This window comes from Fulmarus glacialis, unplaced genomic scaffold, assembly GCF_000690835.1.
Source record: "Fulmarus glacialis isolate BGI_N327 unplaced genomic scaffold, ASM69083v1 scaffold22403, whole genome shotgun sequence".
NCBI lineage: Eukaryota > Metazoa > Chordata > Aves > Procellariiformes > Procellariidae > Fulmarus > Fulmarus glacialis.
Genome location: NW_009205165.1, coordinates 12,748 through 34,125, shown reverse-complemented (window position 1 = coordinate 34,125; position 21,378 = coordinate 12,748). Strand labels below are relative to the sequence as shown.

The 21,378-nt window shown below is 36.8% G+C and overlaps 2 protein-coding genes across 2 annotated transcripts in view; both read right to left on the bottom strand.

Annotated features, from left to right (window-relative positions):
* Positions 1-21,378, bottom strand: part of LOC104074986 (importin-11-like) — a gene marked incomplete at its 5' end in the record, with an annotated part of 48,228 nt that overhangs the window by 15,983 nt on the left and 10,867 nt on the right. The window contains 3 exons of the mRNA XM_009575308.1: positions 16,496-16,617; positions 17,500-17,613; positions 19,212-19,307. Of these exons, the coding sequence (XP_009573603.1) occupies positions 16,496-16,617; positions 17,500-17,613; positions 19,212-19,307 (332 nt within the window). The remainder of the gene's footprint in view (positions 1-16,495; positions 16,618-17,499; positions 17,614-19,211; positions 19,308-21,378) is intronic.
* Positions 3,432-5,357, bottom strand: LRRC70 (leucine rich repeat containing 70). The gene has a single exon (XM_009575307.1). It carries the CDS (start codon positions 5,355-5,357, stop codon positions 3,432-3,434), a length of 1,926 nt encoding a protein of 641 aa, XP_009573602.1.

Here is a 21,378-nt window from a genome sequence, read left to right as displayed (position 1 = left end):
GATGACACAGTAATCATCAAAAAAGGGAAAAGCTTAATATCATATCTTTACTAGTTTACAGTAGATTTGAGAAAGATTAATTAATTCTTTATTCTTTTCTCATTAGCCAAGGAAAGAGGTGGAGTGGGACAAATGGAGATTACTTAGCACTGCGAGCAATGTAAATGATTATTCCACGCACATCCCGCATCTTAGGACCTGCACAGTGCTAAGGAGCTCCTAAAACAGTAAGGTAGCAGCTAAGACAACATTTCCAGGAGAGTCCTATGGCTGACCATAAACTTGATGACCATAAAGCGCCATTTTACTTCATGAGGGCAAACTCAATAAAGTTTTCTCATGTATTCTATAATGATTTTAACAGTTGGACATACGAACCACACATGTACATGAAAGGATCTGTTTCCTACTGTGAATATTTAAATACAAAAGCTACTAACTGCAAAAGAAAGGCATTTCCCCCACAACTGCATAATGAATCTCTCAATTCCTTGTTAACCTAACCCAAATTGTTGGTGAGCTGGATATTAGAGGATGACTCCACTCCAAAGGATGTCTTCCAACTGCCCCAACTCTTCGCTTCCACAAACAGCTCTGACAGCATCGCTTTCCTTTCATGCTCCATCACTACAGATGGTGAGACTCATACCTGGCAAACAACTCCTACAGCAGTTTGTCAAGAAAGGACACACCTTCAGAGGGAACCTCTAGTGCTCTTCTGTAGAGAGCAGCTGTTGGAAATCAGAGCCTAAAACAACAGAGCTGCCCCCAATCAGATTTCTTTGAGAACTAGGTTTGTTCATTCTCAACCTTTGCCCACTCCCAAAACTCTAACAAATGCATAGCAGCATTTCTAGCAATGAAAACTTAGTTAACTACCTTCCACTGAATTTTAAGTTCATTATTTCTGAAGACATCCATATAAAATTTAAAATTTAGAATTACAGAACATAAAACTGCAGAACCTACTACTGTGTAATCACTGATTGTGCAGCTGTTATTAAATGAAAAAAATTAACACTTATCACAAGGAATTATGTAGGAGAGGCAGGAAATAACAAAAATCATAGAATCATTAAGGTGGAAAAGCCCTGTAAGATCATTGAGTCCAACCGTCAACCCAACACCACCATGTCCCTAAGCACCACATCTATACGTCTTTTAAATACTTCCAGGGATGGTGACTCCACCACTTCCCTGGGCAGCCTGGTCCAAGACCTGACCACTCTTTCAGTGAAGAAATTCTCCCTAATGTCCAATCTAAACCGCCCTTGGCGCAACTTGAGGCCATTTCCTCTCGTCCTATCGCTAGTTACTTGGGAGAAGAGACCAACCCCCACCTCGCTACAACCTCCTTTCAGGTGGTTGTAAAGCACGATGAGGTCTCCCCTCAGCCTCCTCCAGACTAAACAGCCCCAGTTCCCTCAGCCGCTCCTCGTAAGACTTGTTCTCCAGGCCCTTCACCAGCTTCTCTGGACACGCTCCAGCACCTCAAAGTCCTTCTTGGAGTGAGGGGCCCAAAACTGAACACAGTATTTGAGGTGCAGCCTCACCAGGGCCGAGTACAGGGGCACGATCACCTCCCTACTCCTGCTGGCCACACTATTTCTGATACAGGCCAGGATGCCGTTGGCCTTCTTGGCCACCTGGGCATACTACCGGCTCATGTTCAGCCAGCTGTCAACCAGCACCCTCAGGTCCTTTTGTGACAGGCAGCTTTCCAGCCATTCTTCCCCAAGCCTGTAGCGTTGCATGGGGTTGCTGTGGCCGAAGTGCAGGACCCAGCACTTGGCACATTCACACAGTGCAGTCAAGGTCTGTATATGTACTGGTAGCAGATAATACGTGCCATTCCTGGAAATGAACTGGAGATGGACAAACAGGACGGTAGGGAGCAGCACAACACGGCCACGCACATGAGATACACCCAGCAGAAAGGAGGCAAGCTAGAACAAGAACCTTGAGGGCAGTTCTGGTTCATCTGGAGAATGCCCCGGACTCCAGGGTGGATCCTGGAACAGCAAGATACTTCTACACAACTTAAATCGACCCCATGGAGGACAGACTATCAAAACATTGTTTTCCATTTTTCCTTGAGCAAAACAATCTAACTGTAAATTGTGTTGTTTACAAACCAAGTGGTTGAAGTCTCTAGGGGACAGGCTTGTAGAAGACAAATAGTACCTACAGAAGTGAGTCCCATTCAGCTAGCTGAAAATTTTACAAAATTGCACTATTTGGAACATATTTTTATGACTTTTTCCTGAATAAAGTTTGAATTACTGGAGTAACAACAAGAAAAAGAAAATCACAGAAATTCAGGTTGAAAATAGAGCTACAACACACTAGTCATAACCTGAGAATAATGTAAACAGAATATCAATATTTGAAACAGAAATAAAAAGCTAAACCAAATGCAAACTACATAGTAAAAAAAAAATCCATCTTTTGCAGATGAAGCCTAAAATTAGGTCTTCACTAAGAAAACATATTTTGACTTGACACTTCCAAACATACACAAACATGTAAATATCTTCAGCAATTAATCTAGAATTATGTATTTAAAGTGTAGCATATTTCTTCAGTTTATACCTCTTACCTAGCCAAAAACTCCCTCAGACTATTACTATATATGTGACAAAATATCTTTTACTGACAATAATTAAGCAACTTTATTACCTTAGACATAATAAACTTGGTCAATTTTCCAACCCAACAGAAATTTAGTTTCCCTATTAACTCCAGTTTCAGGTATTATCATAAAATGATACAGATACACACTAACAAAAAATTGACTTTAATATATTCATTATACAGACTGAATACACAACTTTGTATATTAAAATATGTCATAGGAAATAACAAAAATTTCTAACGTTTTAAATTTTTCTTTTCCTCAAGAGTTTGAACATGCTAGATGTAAATAGGCTCACTTTTTTTCCCCACTCTGGTGATTAATAGAGGCAGAGTAGAAACTGCATTACAATAAATGAAGCATTGCTTTTTTTCTCATTCTCCCAGATTTCTCGGCTTCATGATCCTGCTAAAAACTGATGTTTTGCATTAGCTTTAAGTTAGCTACGGAATTTCTATAGAAACTTATACCAGTAAGTACTGCAAAATAAAAATAAATATATGTGTACTTTATATTGCATGTATACTTGAGTTATAGGTGAAAGATTCCTACAACAGGGACAGAGAATATACCTATCCATGTCAGATTTAAATGACATCTAATTAAAAAAAAAAAAATCAATAAAATTCAAAACATTCAGGAAGCAAATGATGATGCAGAACCCAAATTATATCATTTTCCCCAATTCTATCAACCAGTTGATTTAAATCAGTGATGGTATTTTTAGAAAATTTAGTTCTTGATTTCTTGACATTTCAGATCACAGTATCGTTAACATCAAATCAGATGAGATAAATTACAATGATGAGTGTTCAAACAATATGACCTGTGCCTGACTTTCAGATGTTGTTCGCTTGAGCAGTCTAATTTGGTCCAGTTCTGAATGCCCCATTGAATTCCGAGTTAGAGACTGAACTGGGTCACTTATGTTGTATCTGCCAGGCTGATAAAACCCATAATATTCTATTCTCTTTTCCCCTGAGTTTTCCAGCACCTTTAGTTTCTGCCTAAACTGAATAATTTTACAGGTTAAGAACAGGATCACAGCACAAGCCAGAATGAAAAAGGCTAGTAAAATGTCAAAAGCCTGATTCAGGTTTTCAACCTGTTGTGTACAAAGCAGGGATGTTTTCAATGATACAGGAGCAGCATCTGTTGGAAAGAAACCTTCTTCTTCTACGGTTCTGTTAACAGGTATAATCTGTGCTGGTATTTGCACTGGTAATGTTGATAATGCTGTAGTTGCCCCTGATGGAATTTCAGCAGCATCTTCTTCATAGGACAACGGGTTAGCAGATGTAGCTGTAGTTCCTTCCCAGAAAGCAACATATTTAGTTTCTGAATTGACAAACTGTTCAAACGTGTTGTGCCTGTTTGCCTCATGCCATGCCATCAGCAAAGTGGTAGCGCTGTGACGGACACCTACTGATCCTAGACTCCAGGCTGTTTCTGGGCTGGCAGTAGGGCTACTGCAGTTTGCAAACTGAGTCCACTTAATGTAATGCAAAGGTCTACCACGCATACTCAGGGGATTCTGACAATGAATTTTTACAGAAATAGGAGACGATGCTACCCAATTAAGTAACCCAAGCATTTTGCAGCTGCAGTTCCACGGATTATAATTTACTTGTAGATGAGTTAAAGACACTAAGGGCTTGAGCACTTCAGGTTGTAACTCTGTAATATTATTAAATGCTAAACTGAGTATTTTAAGTGACTGTCCCATTTTTTCAAAGGTACCATTGCCAATACTTGTTATTTTATTTCTGTCTAGCTGCAGATACATTAAATTGTTCAATAAAGTAAAAGTGCTGGAATTTATATTTTCTAAATCATTATAACTTAAGATCAACTGGCTAAGGTTGTTTAATCCAAAAAATCCATTTACAGCAATACATTTTAGCTTTACGTTTTTTAAAGACAGGTATCTAAGATTGTTAAGTCCTTTAAATGCAAAAGGATGTATTGATCCAATGGGATTGTGAGACAAAGAAAGCCTTTCAAGATTTTTGAGCCTTCCAATAGCATTCGATGGCACAAGTGTTAAGTTGTTACCTTCAAGGAACAAATATGCAAGGTTTTCAAGATGATAAAATGCTGAATCTGATATCCGTGAAATCTTATTATTGGCTAGGTTAAGTGTTTGGAGACTTATCATTCCCAAGAAAGTCCCACTTCCAAGGACACTGAGACGATTTCTTTGAAGTGTTAAATATCTAACAGAAAGGAGATCATTAAATAATCCTCTGGGAACAAAAGCTATTTGATTATTCTGAAGGTATAAACAATGAAGATTGGAAAGACCTTCAAAGATTCCTGGATCCAGGCGTTTAATGTTATTGTTATTCAGATGCAAGTAGCACAGTTTGGGGAGTTCCACAAAAGCTTTCGGGTGTACATACGAAATACTGGAGTTATCCATGTAGAGTGCAGCAAGCTTGTGAAGGCCTCTTAGTTCATTTGGAGTGACACGCGATATATTATTCCCACTGAGGTACACAAGAATTGTCGTTTTTGGAAAGTTCCGCGGGATGCTTGAAAGCCCTAAATTACGACAGCTAACTTGTCTCCCTGTGCAGACCTGGCAAGCAGCTGGACAGCCAAGAACCTCCTTCTGGAGCAGCAACAAAAGAAAACAATTAAGAATATACAGGAATGCTCCCAGGCAGGGTGGAGAACTTTGCAGACCACACATATCCCTGTCTTTGGCCTTCTCACTCATCTCTGACTTTGCTAGTAGAGATAAAAAGAAGTTTACAAATATTATTAATTTGAAAGTTTAAAGATTCTATGTGCACAGTCTTTAAAATACAAGCATTGCCTTCAAAATAGGTATTTTCTATATTCTCCTTTGATGCCAAATAAGCAGTTTAAAAATAAAACTTACTAAGTATAAGTTTGAACTACACTGAAAAAATTTTCAAAGTAAATGAACAATGAAACAAATGTACTGCCAACCTAGCCAGAAAATATTTAATTGGTTGCAGCATAAAAGCCACTAAACTGCCAAAATAATGGCTTCTAGTAAATTAAAAATACTGCTTATTAACTATTTTTCCTAGTAATTCTTAACTATAAAATGTTTCGATAGCATTCAAGTAGAAATGCCAGCTGGAAACAAGATTCCTTTACTGGCAGCTCATTTATAATTTGAATTTTACCTTTATAAAGCTGAGTTACATTCAAAATAAATAAAAACAATTCCTTACCCCAAATCTGAAGTTCATTATTTCTGTTATTTTGCCATTTTGCAGTTCATTAGACTAAGTCACAAGCTGACCGACTGTACTCATCTGTGAAACCTTTGTAAAGGCAGTATTGCCGTATACTAAAGCGCTCACATTTTGCCCCAGGATTTGCAACTGTTCGCTCAGGAAACTAAGAAAGAAGTGGTTAAAGTCAGGTTGCCATGGATACAGGAAACCCTGGGACAGGAAGCCATTTTATCTGTGCTTCAGAAGTATTGTTGGAAAGGAAATCTCAATTATTTGTTTCTAGAAAACCAAGAACTATCTTAGTTTGTAACTGTTGCTGTTTTGTTTTTTGTTTTGTTGGTTTTGTTGTTTTTTTTTTTTTTTTAAACTACTGTTTTTAACTAGGAGAGCTCAAAAGAGTTTTATCTAAGTTAGGTATAACTTTTAGAATAAAGCATACCTATTTGTAAAAGCACAACTGCATTATCTGTAGATCCTTTATCTTTCAGTCGGACTCCAAAATGTTTTATTAAATCAACAGCAACACTTAACACTGTTCTCTCTCTCTCTGCAGAGCCAAACTGCTGCCACCACACACACACACGCCCCCCCCCACACACACCCCCACACCCACACACACTCCAGCAGCCCAGCAGAGAGGGAGAAGACAGAGGTCTGGAGGGCAGTGCCCCAGTGCCTCCTGCTCTCCGGCAAGGCACACCCTGCCAGCAATCCCAGGGAAGCCCAGGAAATCTTAGAGATGAGAACCACACGATGTGCTACTAAACTGCTGTGTTATTTGTTGTATTTCAGACTTGATCCAGGCACTTTTTTAAGTCTCACTTTAGGCCACATTTTTATAGCAAATTTATCCACAGAGGACTATGTATATTCTGACAGCCACACCTTTGGTCTGCAGCTTTCATTTCCTGCATTGTTGCTTGTGCAGATAAACACTCAGTGCAAACGTGTGCTATAAATATCCCTCTCGCTTAAGTACCGGAGATTACATCCTCAGTTTATCCATCCCAGGGACTAAATACCTGCAAAGTCCAGTCACCTCATCAAAAGGGGAAAGGGGAAACAACAAAATGAGATGGTAAATTAGAGATTAACAATGTAACTATAAAATCACAACTTATACTGTAAAGAGACTTTCCGGCTCAGCATAAGGAAGATGGCAAAGCCCATCAGTAGCCATAGACAAGGAAGAGACTCAACAGCAGAAGAATCAAGTCACTTTAGCCACAATGATCTCACACAGGAAGCACGAGTTGACGTCAGGGGCGAAATATCACTCAAATATCTTTGTCTATAATAATCTAAGCTGAAATGCATGAAGCATATGAGCAAAGGAAGCAGAATAGACAAGGACATGCTTTTGGAGAAGCCTTCTTCCAAATTCTGCCAAAAGAAACTTACATTTCTGAAGTTTTCAAAAAAATGTTTTTGACCATATATAATTGGCTTTTTATGTTTGAAATCTGTAAAACATTAAATATCAAGAGAAATAATCCTTCAATTTTTCAACTTTCTGAGCTGGCCAAAATTACCTAGAGTGGGGATGGAGGGGAATGTTTTAAAACAAAAAAAAAAAAGAGAAAAATTAATGACTTTCAATTCTATCAGAGTCAATACCTCTTACAATATCCAGTTTAAAGTAAGAAATCAGTAGGGCATACCTCTTACAATATCTAGTCTAAAGTAAGAAATCAGCAGGACCAGTAAAACTGGTCCATGGGCCATTTTAGACAAAGCCTGTATCAAGTTACAATCCAGAATTTGAACTGCATTTGTTTTTTTTTTTTTCCCCGAGACCATTAAACCAATATGATTTAATTATTTATTTCCACATTTTAATTTTTCACGGTATTTAACATAATTGTTCATATAAAGTAAAGTAAAATAAAATGGCACATCATTTCCTTAAAGGGGAAACACTGCATAGTTTTGAACAGTTCCCAGGATGATTACGGAAGTATCCCAGATATGGGGGAGGGAACAGTAAGAGTAATTGAAAGATTATCCAGGTCACATAGAGTCAGGTGAGGGGAAAAACAGAGATTGACCAAAAATGAAAGAATACTTCAAACAGGAAATTATCTCTTACCTAAGCTTTACTACCCATAGCCTATTTATGCTGATATTTGCTTGTCATTAAAAATAATTAAAAATTATTTCTTCCAAGATGTGCTCTGTGAAACAACCCCATAGGGCTAAAAGAAGCAAGTCCCAATCTAAAAAGAAGTTTTAAAAGACAAATGTTAATAGATCTCCCTTTTTGCAAAATGCCAGAACTAATATATTTAGAAAGACCGAAGGAATTGCTGAAGCTCTATGGGATATGACATAGCATGAAATTTTAGAGAAACCAATAGAGTAGTGGCCAGGTAAATAAAAGCTGGTGCTCAGTAAGTGGCTGAATGTCTCTGTAGTCTTGTACTAAAGGTACCTTATCAATATTCATAAAACTTTTGCTCAAACCCTAGTTGCCACTGTGGTTCTGTGCACATCGCTGACCTTTCTGATTCTCAGATCCCACGTACAAAATGAGGAAGAAAAACCTTAATCCAGGTCATCGCTCCTTTCAACTTGCACTAGAAAATATGGAGAAAGTCCTGTCTTGCACTTTGTAAATACGGCACCTGGAGGCCTGCAGATCTGATCGGATTGTAATTTCCAGGTATTGCTTCATTAATAGCACACACTGTTAAAGTATTTGAAAACAGTATCTGTTAAGAATGACAGGCAAAATAACAGCCACATAACTGATAACCATTTTGGGGAAAACCATAAAAAAGACTGGGATACACAAATAACTTGGATCAGCATTTCTCAAACTGGCTTGTACTTAAACAATAAAATTCATTGCTAGTTGAAAACCATAAGGAAAACACTTAAGCAGGAAAACCCCAAACATTTCTTTCAAACAAGCTTAGGCAGCTCCAATAGTAGTATATTTATTCACTGCAAATTTTGTTATCCAGTGATAGAAATACCAGGTTTATATCTGAATACAGCTTCACAAGGCAACAGAGAAAATTATTTTTGAATCCTGAAGTGAATTTTACCTTAATATGCTAACATTGATAAAGTTACTAATGTCATTGCTTTTCAACATATTACAATCTAGTTCAACAATGACTCCTTGTTAATACAAGCATGAAGTCTGAGCAACAGCAATTTGTCAAATTGTGCATAAAATGACAGGTCCAAGTAACTGAAAGAACATACAAGCACTGCAACCAGTGCAGCCTTTCCAAACCACCTCTATTTTCTCACTGATCCATTAAGCCAATATAACTAGGTTATGAATATTAGCTAGTATAAGAGAGTCATCCAACTCTCCAATTTATGTATAGCAGAAAAACATGCAACAAGTTCAAAAACAGGTTTTAAAGTTACCCATCCTTAAAATGTATTAAAGCCCATGTTTTTAAGAGAGATTTCATTCTCATAATCACTACAAAACTACGTTAAAGCTCACAAAACAGAGGAAAACCAATTTTTAGCACTGCACTTATTCTTTTGAGCTTATAAGAGTGAAACTATCTGTTGCCCTCTCACTGTATATTTAGCAAGTACCTCCTCTCGCAGGTCTTCCTTCCTTCTGCTTTTATTCTCCACAGGTGGGCTATGATACAACCTTCTTGTTTTGTTTTCAAATACCTACCACCTTCTGCCCACGTCATTCTCCAGACATGACCCCAAGTCAAAGTAATTCAGCTACTAAACTACTGCTTGGGTAGCATACACAACATTTAATATCATTTCACCCACCTACATCCAGTGACACCTGCTGTGGACACTCTATTAATGTTACCTTATCAGATCTCAAAACCCTTTTTTGTTTTTCTCATTGTTATCCAGTTTATCTCAAAATTTCTGATTATCTCAAATATTGCAGATTCCTCCTCCTATTTCATATTCTTGCCTAAGTAAAAATCTTGATTTGCTGCTTCAGTTACTGCAAATTTCTCTGTTCCACAAAGTGCATTCCACTCTTATAATAGCAAGAGTAACAGTTACAAAGGGGAGACGCAGGCACAGAAATTGTAATACCAAATTAATAACCCAGCAAAAACATTCCTATTTAATAAGCCCACAATACTAAACATTTGCATATGTCAACATGCCTCACAAAATCTATTTCCAAATTATGAAGCTGTCTTTGTAACTTACTTTCCTTTTTAACACTGGCATTGTTTTTGATTAAATTTTCAATTTCAAATTTGATTAAATTATCAAGCAGGTTTTGCAACATGCTGAGAAACAGTAAGAAGTGAAAACTATATAATTATTTTTCCCATTGAGAGTAAGAAAATAAGTTTCCCTGCTATAAATCTTATTTGGCTTTAGACTCCAGTAAAATAATATGACAGAAAGCTCTTATGAAACTAAGAGCTTACTTTGAGAAACTGTTAGAGTAAATTTCTCACCTAGCAGTAAATAATTGTTGCACCAATGAACTGCATTTGTGATGCAAACTGACAAAAAATAAAGTCTCCTGTGGAGTGAGTATTAAGTCTGTGAACAAAAAAATAATATAAAAAAGGCTGGCTATCAATGAAATCCGCAGATGTGATAATGCTGAGAATAACGTATTTATAGCTTTAGCCTTTACTATTCACTGCATTAACAGTGAATAAACTCTGTTCAAACTATAAAAGCAGTAAGAAATGAACTCAATATGAATGCAATTCAAACCAAAAGGTTTAAAGAACTCAAAGCAATTTCCCAAATTTCAATCAGAACAACTAATTCAGTTTCTAGAAATTGATTCAAAACTAAATCCAATTGTACAGCTTTCAGCAGCACACTGCCTGCTAGTTTAGGAGACAGGATAGGCATGCACTTGGCATTAGCAACTGATAGTTTCTAAAAATTTTACAAAGAGAGAAAACAAACAACTAGTGCATTTCCTGAAAACTACTACAGAGAGTACCCACACGCAAAATACAAAAGCTATTCCTTCCTTAAAAGCACAAACATTCTTTACACTAGGCATTTCCTTAATATCAAAACCTGATGTTTTGTTTCAAACCCTCACTTTCTCATTAAGTTGTGTGAATATGAAATGTTAATTTTTAAAACAATACTTATTTGCAGAAGTTCTTTTAGTGACATGGGTTGTGTTGTTAACCACTTTTGGTATCTCATCATAACAGTCTGGCACTACTAAGAAAAATTACCAAAAATCTCAGCTACTCTCAGGCAGATTTCTCAAATTTCAGAGTGTAGGGCAGAGAGAGATAAGTAGGTGTACCAAAACAGGTCAGAACAAACTCAGATGGAAAACGAGCTACAAATCTGTTTTAATTTTTTTTTTTAAGTTTGTTACAATCTTGCGATTTTTACACATTTTTAATAATATGCTATACTTTAGTCACTGCTTATTCAATAACTAATTTGCAAACAGGTAAATTGCACATTACAAAGGACAAAGATAAAAAATTGAAGAAAGCTATTTAGTCCATTATCATCTTTTGCTGTCTTTTATATAATTAAAACATTCAATTTTAGGGTAGATTATATTTAGAAGAGTTTTAGGAAGACTTCTGAAATTCTTTATATAGGCCACAGACAAAAGCAAGGTATCAGCAGCAATCAATCCCTTATGACTGCAGTTTGTTTTCTGCAGCAGTTCAGCTGCATTTAGCGACATAATCTCTTGCCATCACTAGGTACATTTTCCATTGTAAACAAGCCTTATGGGTCTTAGGGGAAATGGTAATTTGCTCCTGACTGGTCCATACTAACAATTAGGTGTAGGAGAAAAATTAACGGAGATTGTGAACAAGGAAAGTTTAAAGAGTGCATCCTCTTGCCAATACTATGATGTGACATACAATTAAGGAAGTCGTGGTACTATACGTAACACACTGAATGATGCAGACTCTGATACTCAGACTAAGACCAAAGCCACGTTTTTCACTCATATCATTAAAACTGCACTGTTACCTGGCAGCCAAACTAAACAAATCCAAGGCCAAACATGGATGACAGCTGCAAAATCCTAATTTAAAGAGCTCCTTTTAATACTAATAGTCTATTAGATGCATGGGTGAGCACACCTTTGACTAGAGGAATTAAAAAAAAAAAAAAAGAACGGGAAGATAGGGAAATGGCTTCAGAGTATCATCCCTATAAAGAAAGGAGGATGTACAAGTTAGTTATGTAACAAATTCTGACTTTATAAATGAGGACATAACTAGCCTGAAGGAGAACACGACATTTTATTAGGCACTTTCTTGCCATTTCCTAACATTACATATAGACAACTTCTTGAGAGGAAAATTAAATTTCTAACAAAGTGACTTTAACAAATGACAGAGGAAAAACTTCTTTAATAACCTAATGAAGATTTATAATTGCATATTGTAAGTACTTATACTCACAGAATGCCAATTATCTGATTGGCAGAACTCATACTGGCTGACATATCAGACTTGATACACAGTGAGAAAAGGCAGACATTCATTTACATAACAATTAGAAATGAGCAGAGCGACCTGGAGAACCTCTTAGGCTCTTAACCTTTTCCTCACAACAGATTTTCCAGACAAACACATTTGACTCAAAGGGGTAAAATTAACACTGGCATTTGGAAATACTACTCGTGTACCACAAATTAAAAAGGAAGATGACAAGATCAATTAAAATGCTTCGTATTTCCAGCTCAGTAAAGTAGAGCCTCTCTACTTTGGAGTGGTACACCACTGTAGGTCCACCAAGAATGAACCTATCCTCAAGCACCAAAATTAGTGGACTACTTTGGAAAGCACTGAGTAAAAGGAAACTTGGCAACCTCCCATTCAAGAATGATAGGCATAGCATTAGTAACACTTAACAGCAGAAGGGGAGTGCTTAGCTTTCAAAACGGTGCCAAATGCTACCTGTGCCTACAGTTAGGTACCACACCAAGCTAAGCTAATCGTTGACATGCTCTCTTTCCAAATTCTGTTTACATTTCCTATTAGAGACTAAAATATTCCTATCACTGTTAAGCATCTTCCAGTATTGTTTCTGTTCTACCAAGATACACAGATAATAACTGGAGGAATAAAAAAGAAATCTACTTTGCTAAATAATCATTAAAAGCTTTCAATATCCCAAAATAAGGACATTCCAAACCAAAATAACAACATTCCAAAATACTGTGATGCTGACATTATACAAAGTGACAAAAGCACAGTAAGCAAGCTGATTAAGATTATTTTCAGATATATATAGGTACGAGAAGGGGAAGAGGTACAGTTTTAGCCACTTTGGTCTCAGGAAATACAAAGAATGCTGAAGATGTGTATCTCAAAATGTAGCCCCTGTGATAGTGGTAGGGGCCTGCGTCCTTTCCACAATGGCATAAAGAAAAGTTAGGCTGCTGCTCCTGACTGTGTTCACTAGGCACTATTTTGGGGACCAAGGGCACATTTAATAAAACCCAACTACCTCTACTGTACTAGAAGAGTACTCTTGAAGCTGTAGGTTCACAAAAAAGCCATCAAGATTGTAGACAAACTGGAATATGACTTAAATAGACCAGGAAATTATGACATTTGTGAATGTACTCATCCAGGTTGCTGTCCCCTCTCTTGTCTCATACTCTAGCTCAGATACGATTCTCCTCCACTGAAGTCCTTTCGTGGTTTTCAAAAAACCCTTACTGTTCTAGCTATTGTGTATCTACGCACACTTCCCTTGTGTGCTGAACATGGAGACACCATTACTCCGTAAGTGTATCCTTAGTGTCTGAATCTTGTTACTGGATCCTACCGTTATATACTTCAGTTTAAAGCCGAAGGTTTTTAATTTATTTTATGAAGTACCAGGAGCTTTTAATAAGTGAATGAAAATGCATGTGGATAGATATGAGTGGCAAACAGGCAGTAAGAGTACAAAATGTGGAAAATAATATGGATGCATATATCAATCAGACACAAAAAATGCTAACACTGAATGGCCAGACTCAGATAGCAAATGCAGATAATTAGATAGTATTTAGTTTATGCAAAAACCCCAAGTAATACCAGGAAATTACTGCTAAGTGAAAAGGTGCTGAAACACACTAGTCAGGAAAGAAGCAGTTATTGTTCTTTTTTTAATATGAACTTCTAGACACTAACACAGCTGTGTGTAGGACGATAAACAGGATGCTGGATCGACTATATGCATACCTGATAAAATGCAATGGTACTGTTGGTACTAAAGACATGTCATTGCATGTATCTCTGGATGATATTGCCTAGACAAGAAAGCTATAGTTTGACTAATAAACTGTCACTTTATAACCCACTTAGTCCAACTAATTGGCCCATGAACTACAACTGTAGTGATTCCCATCTTATCTGCTCTAAAATCCTTCACTTGTGACACTGTCAAAGGCACTATATTTGAAATAGGAAATTATTTTTGCCATACTGGTTTTAAATGAATAATGATGGAAGCTTTAGTTTCCCACAGAAAGTCCCAAGTCCACATATGTATAGTTATAAACACGACCACAAACTAGAAAAGTACCTAAAAGCGATGAAGTAGTACTACAGAGTTTAGAGGGAGAATAAAAAAGGCCACTCCTTAGTATTTTCCCCAACTTTTTATCCATAAAGCAACTCTGAGGGAAGAATGAGAATACACGTTATCTTCATTTTTCCCCCAGTACGTTTGTCTATTCCCTCCCTTTCCTCTCTAAAATAATCTGATGCTCTTGGGACAGCTCCAGCTACAGGCTAGAAGAAGCAACTGGCAAAAAGAGCAAAATCCTCAGGAAGTGCTAGACACAGTGCAAATGCCTGTTTTTGCTATAGCAGAATCTTGAAAATCAGAGCTTGCTGCTGGTAGCAGCCCTGACCACTGTACAGGAGCAAGCTGAGGGTAGAACCTCACCATCAGCTTGGCGTTCCCAATCATGGCCATTCTTGGGAGACAAAATTCTGTTCTGTCTCTGCAACTGAGAAATCTTGAACTGGCTTTGGATGTCCAAAGTAATCTCTAATCAGGAACCTCATTAGCAAGGTATTCCAACAAGCTTTTCTTGAAAACACTGTTTATATGAATCAAAATATTTTGTTTAAATACTGTATTATATTTAAAACATTTTTGCTTATACTTCGCACAAGAAGCCTGCTTTTGAAAAATTTTATTTTTAATACAAGTTTCAGATGTGAGATACAGCAAGCATATGTAATATAATCCCTATGAAATGGCAAAACTGGAGTGACTTACATTGTTTGGCAGTAGAAGGAACAATCACTTGACAGAATCAATTTCACACATTCTGCCTGAAGGTGTGTTTGGCCCTGGCAGTCTATCAGTTTTATAGTAAAATTTTCGTAGCTTTGACATAAATATGTCCACTAAAGAAAGGCATTTTATTTGAGAAGCATCTTTCTTAAATGATTTGAGTATCTGAAAAATAAAGCTGTCTTTACAGAAGGTTTTATTATGTTAAGGACTGCCAGAAATAATTGGCTCTTACAGCAGGAAATTTGGAGCAGCTGAAGGTAGTTCAAAATAACACAGTTATCTAAAGCAATTACTTTTTTCCTTCCTCTCTTTAAAAGAAATTCACAGTTTCTTTTACCTTTCACAGACAGACATGTAGTTCAGCACCTTAAATTTCAGATAGCACCTCTTTTAAGAACATTTCGAATATACTCATAAGTAATATAACATTGTTACATTTACTGAAAAAAACAAAAGCTTTCTCATAAAGCAGCTGCTTGGTTCACCTTTGGCTAGATGTTTGTCCTGTTGATCCAGGACAAAAAAGGAAAGCTTCTGTGCATATTAAAAGCAATGAAGACTCTAAGTTTTACATGTAAGAGTTCCCTGATTTTTTAGGTAGTGACTACATATTCTACAGCTTTGCAGATACTAACATAGCTTTAGGACTTGTGAGCAACATCTACATTCCCATTAGACAATACTTAAGACTTTTCAGGAAATCTGGCAGACTAAATGTAAACTCATGCAGTCTTGTCTTCCTGACTTTCAAACAGACAAGAATAATCTGAAGGTAAGTATGGACTGAACTCTCACCTACACATGTTATACAAGAATTTTAGTAGTGACAATTTAGAAGTCAGTGTAACACTATTCAGCATTTTCATTTAAAAATTTTGTTTTTTATTCAGCAATGATAATGACTAGAGAAAGAACAATAGTAAAAACTGCTTGCTATAGAAATCTACAGTGCAAAAACTGTTTCACAGTCTTTCATAGCAACTCTTCCATTTAATGTCACACGGGAAAATCAGGTTGAAAGTTCAGATCTATTCACCACAGGAAAGAAACCTGAACAAACATTGTTCCCTGGAAGGGACACCACAATACTAACAAGCCAACTAAAGCAACTACTTAATCACAGATGAGAGAAGTGCTAGTTCAATATTAATATGAGAATGGACAATAAAATACGCAGTGCTGTTTCCTCACTTTTATTAAATGACATTTTCCATGAAAAAGAAGAAAGGTTACTATATTGCCACGAAGCCAAATAAAAAGTTAATATAATGTAGCATGAAAAGTCTACCTTTTTAAGTTTCTCTTGGCAAAGAGTCAAAACTACTTATATCGGAATATTTATCTGCAGAATTGTGAAATACCTTAAAAACCATCTTAAGGGCCTTTGAAGCATTCTTATTTAAGGTATTGTACATTTGCTTACCTATTCAATGATGGCAGAAGTGAAAGCAATGCCAAAGCAGAAAGCTTTCTTCTTTCTGGCTGAGTGATGTTATCCATCCGATCAACCCACATTTCAATCATGTTACCAAGAATTTGGTCCAACTGCAATGGGAAACAGAACGATCCTTTTCATTTATAAGTACTTCAGCATATTTAGAAAATCATATATTTTAATTTTTCTACCAACTGAATACATTATTCAATCCGGGAAAGACACCATACAGTTATGTATTCCTGACAGAAGTAGCAAGTGACAGATATTTTTAAAATTTTCTATGGCAGCGCTTCCAGGCCTTGAACCCCCCTCACCATTAACTGTAACCTAGAAGTTAGAAATGCATTTAATTCAAGGACAGAGCACTGATTCCGAACACTGAATTACTCAAACAGTTTTCCTATAACAGTCTAATACATATAAAGCATGTGAACTTACTCTCTGTTTTACTTTCACTGGTGACAAATAAAAAAAGACTTTTCTTTACCTGTTTGAAAACTGTATTATACCTAAGGATAAGAAAAGTACTAAATTTCACTTAAAGACATAATAGAACACTTGTAGCAAAAGAACTGCAGCAACGTCACCAGTGAAACCGGAGCACACTGAATCCGTTACTCCTAGAAACTAATCGGAGAATGATTAGACCATTATCCCTGGTGCAAGATGCATCAAGATAGCACAAGGAAAGAAACTCCTACCCTGTAATACCATGCAAACTAAAGGGGTTTATATGGCTTACTGCGGGATGCAGCAGAAGAGAATTTAGAGATTGTACAGAACTTTCAATGAGATGTTTTAAGGTAATTGTGGGAACATGTAAAACTTGTTTCAGGATGTTCAGGGGAAGGACCAAAGGAGGGGAAAGGGCCCCAAAGTGGACTGGGGAGGAACAAGCACGGAAAACAGAGGGAAAAGTTTTTTCAGGTCAAAAGAATGCAAGACTTCCACATGCAATCTAGGTGAAATACCAAGACAAAAATCCTTACCTCCTGACCCAATTCACATGCCATCTGGCTCAAAAGTAATGAAAAAAAACTTGCATTTTGTAGTAGAACTCTACCCATGATCCCCAGATAAGTAGACATCACTACTGGGTATCTCTGAAACAAAAGTAAACCAAAACAAAGGGGGCTTGGTTTAATTAAGAGAAAAATACTTAACCATATAGAGCAGAAATACATGGAAAATACTTGCATGCATCCTTTATGTATTTTATTAAATTTGAAATTATAAATTGTAATTTAAAAGCCTCTAAGAACACAAGACTGAGCGAGCAATCATTACCAGAGTTTCTCGATTCTTGCAATAGGAAAACTATGGCAATCTGAAAAACAGTTTCCTCCAAACAGTCGAGACAACTTGCAAGGTGATTTTACTTCAAATTTAAAAACCTGCATCTTAAGGAATAAACAGTATATTGTACTGTTAAAAATTACTTTCAAACTTGGTTATGGTTCAAAATTACTCTTTACAATTTTAGTAACATTAAGAAGTGCTTCGTATTTCTGAAGTTGTTACTTATTTCACTGAGACAAACTATAATACATTTGCCAATAACTAATTTGCAAGTGTCTCAAAATTCACTGGATACAGTAATAAGCTCATTAGTTTATTATCTTTTGTTATTACTTTTAATTTTAAAATAAGCTACAGATTTCTTTGTATTAAATTCAGCATCTAACAATATAACAGTAAGTATTTTGTAGAATTGCCTACATGAAAAACAAAATGCCAACATTTACCTAAAAAAGTTAACCCAGATTAATACCTTTCTGAACAGGGAGCAATGATTTATTACAGTCTTAAATCAGAAAAAATTTTAATAATCCACTCTCCAGTTTTGTGTCTTCTTAAGCTGTCAACTGTTCAAACAAACAGTCTTTTTTGTGTTCTGTACAGCAAAAGGTACATTGATAAGTAATACTACTTGGATTAATCTTGGAAATCTTGGTTAAATCTCATTTAACGCAATAGTAATGGGAGCCAAATACTGATATCTGAAAGTCTTCAATTGTGAAAACAGCAAAGGTTTTGACAAAAAGAATCAAAAGCATAGAGAATTCCACCCACGGATTCTGCTGATTAAAGTTTTTTTTTTCTCCTGCTAGTACTGCAAGGTTCAACATAGTTAAAGCATACTGGATTTTACTCCTTTTTATCCAACATGGAAATTTGTTGAAGGCGAAGAGAGAAAAAGGAGAACTTAAAACATCTAAGTGAGCAAAATGTTAAAGCCTCTTCTATCTCACACAAAGCATTCTCACATCCTTCAGGTCTTCATATTAGATATGTCAATTAGAAAAAGAAGGTCAAGTCAATCTTCTCCTTGTCCAGTTTGTTTTTCTCTAGTGCAAATACACTTAAAAAGGAGTAGTGTAAGTGTCTTTAAAAAACCCAACAAAAAACTCCAACCCCTACAAAGGATCTAACTAAGCATAGAGTCATAGCACCTCATCAGTGTTAATAGTGAAGGAACAGCAGAATAAAATTTGTGTTATTTTATTAAAATAAGTGATGGATATGTTGCTTTAACTCTTGCACTACTACGTTACTTCTACAGACTTTTAAAATAGCTGTCAAAGATCTATCAGATGCTCTTAAAACAAGAGAAAACACAACATCAATATGAGAAAACTTGGTCAGATAATGGAAGGTACTTTCCTGTTCAAAAGGAACAGTAGTAAAGAGTAACTCTTACCTCCCCATCTATAATCCCCCTGAATATTGATGGCAGAAGGGGTTGAAACATTTGAGGACCCAAAACAGGGTTTACTTTTAGGACATTTTCCACAACCTTAAGAACAAAAGCAAATTAGACAATTAGTAAAGTACATTTAAAAATCTTAACTGAAGCTTTAAAACTACATATACTGGTCTACATATAAAGTCCTGGTAGGATGTTTACCATTAAATACCAGCAAACCCCAGGACTGCTGAAAGTATATTCTAGTGAACTACTCTGCAAACCTGACCTGCGTAACAGACCTGATGAAAACTGACATGCCAGGTGAAACCCCCCTAGCCAAGCACTTCCTCATCCTCCCGGCCCTGGCAAAGCTGATGAGGTGGGCTGGAAGGAAAAGACCTTGATAAGGCTCCAGGAAAAGCAGCTTGATGAGGTGGGTTGGCAGGATGAGTACCAGCAGTTTAAGGCTTATTTCCAAACCTTTGTCCTCTCACTTTTTTGAGGAACCATTGATTAGGACCTACCACCTCTTTGGAGGTGATCAAGTAACCACAAGTGCTCTCAGATGTGCTATTCTTGGTACCCTGCTCTGGTTCCCATTTTTTACATTCTTTACCCTTTGCTTCTCAGCTTTTTCCCCCCCCATGAGCTGTTCCCTGAAGTAATTTTTTCTTCTTACGTTCTTCAGGCTTTCTTTCGCCCAGCTGTTTGGGCTCTCCCCTTGTACCAAGATGGAGCGGGGAAGAGGCTGTGAGAATAATGGGCTGATACCTGTTCACTCCTACGGGTAGTAAGGACAGAGACCACACACAACTATACACTGATGTGTATAAGCGTATAAAGATGCCATAAAGGTACTTCCCTTTAAACACTCTTCTCAATCTCCACCTACTTTCAGCTCAGAGGGACTTTCACAAGGAACTACTCTTCTGTGCTCTCGTCTGGTCTCCCCTAAATCTTTTTTTCTTTTTGAACCTTGTTCCTACTAGCTTCATTTGATGCCTTCTATTTCTTGCCTTGAGAGAGATGTTAAGCAGTTGACCCTTTTCAAGGCCTCTCAATTTTGTAGACCTTTAATATACTGTTATATGGAGGTGAACATAACTTTTCTCCCACTCACCTTTTCTGGGTACTGAAAGTTTTGGCTAACTCATTTGCTCCTTGTACAGTCTTTTCAAACCTTTTATTGTCTATCTCGAATAATTAGAAAATCAAGTCACATCAAGCCTCAGCAATCTTGCGATAAATCATCTTATCAGTCCAAATTAGTGTTTTTCAACCTTATCCATTTATTTACTGCTCTAATGTCTATTTTCAATCCAGCCAAAGCTGTTTGCAGGAAAATATTTCAGAGAGCACTCCTGAGTGTTTCTGTTCCCAATATTTATCTTAAGGGTTTTTTATTTAACTGATAGGGATTAAATACGTCAAATACGAAGGAACAATGAAGAGATTTACAGTTCTTTGGTTGAAATGAGGCAGATGGTTAGGAACACCTTGTGAACAGGCCGACCTGACACATAGTAGATAAAAAGGCCTTGAAACTTAGTATTCTAGATAAGGAGGCCAACCTTGTATCTTGAGTAGAATCGATAAGAGGATGGTGCTAGTGAGAATTGCGCTAATTAAGCCAGGAGCTAAAACTAAGCATGCGTGAAGACTGAGACTTTTGCATATGTTAATGAATTATGGGAAATGTAATGAATATGTATACTCTAACTGTATATAACTTCTATGGTTAAGTGATTTGGCACGCACACTAGGTGGAGTGATCCCCTGTGTGTCCAGTGCTGCAATAAAGAATACCTGCTTTCTAAAACTCCAAATTGAGTCTTAGAGAGTTTGTCAGGAACTTATTCGTTTTATAACAAGTCAGCATAGTGACATCTGACAAAACATTTTCCTTTTTGTAAAAATTCTTACATGGATTACAGCTCAGTTATCCCTCTGGAAGCAAGTAGGCATACTAGGAAGGTGTTCAAAGTATACCGGACAAACCTTGTGGCTAACGCAAGGCCACACTGGGAGCCAGGAGGATAAATGATACTGTATTAGCAGCATCATTCCATTTTAGAGATCTGATTAAAAGCTGCTGCATCAAACATTTGCCCAACTATAGACTCTAAATAATAGTATTGATAGAGAGGAATTGACTTTTTAAATCACAGAACTAGAGTCC

Excerpts from the sequence above, each read along its gene's own strand:
- LRRC70 (XM_009575307.1), bottom strand. The coding sequence starts at position 5,357 with ATGAGTGAGAAGGCCAAAGACAGGGATATGTGTGGTCTGCAAAGTTCT.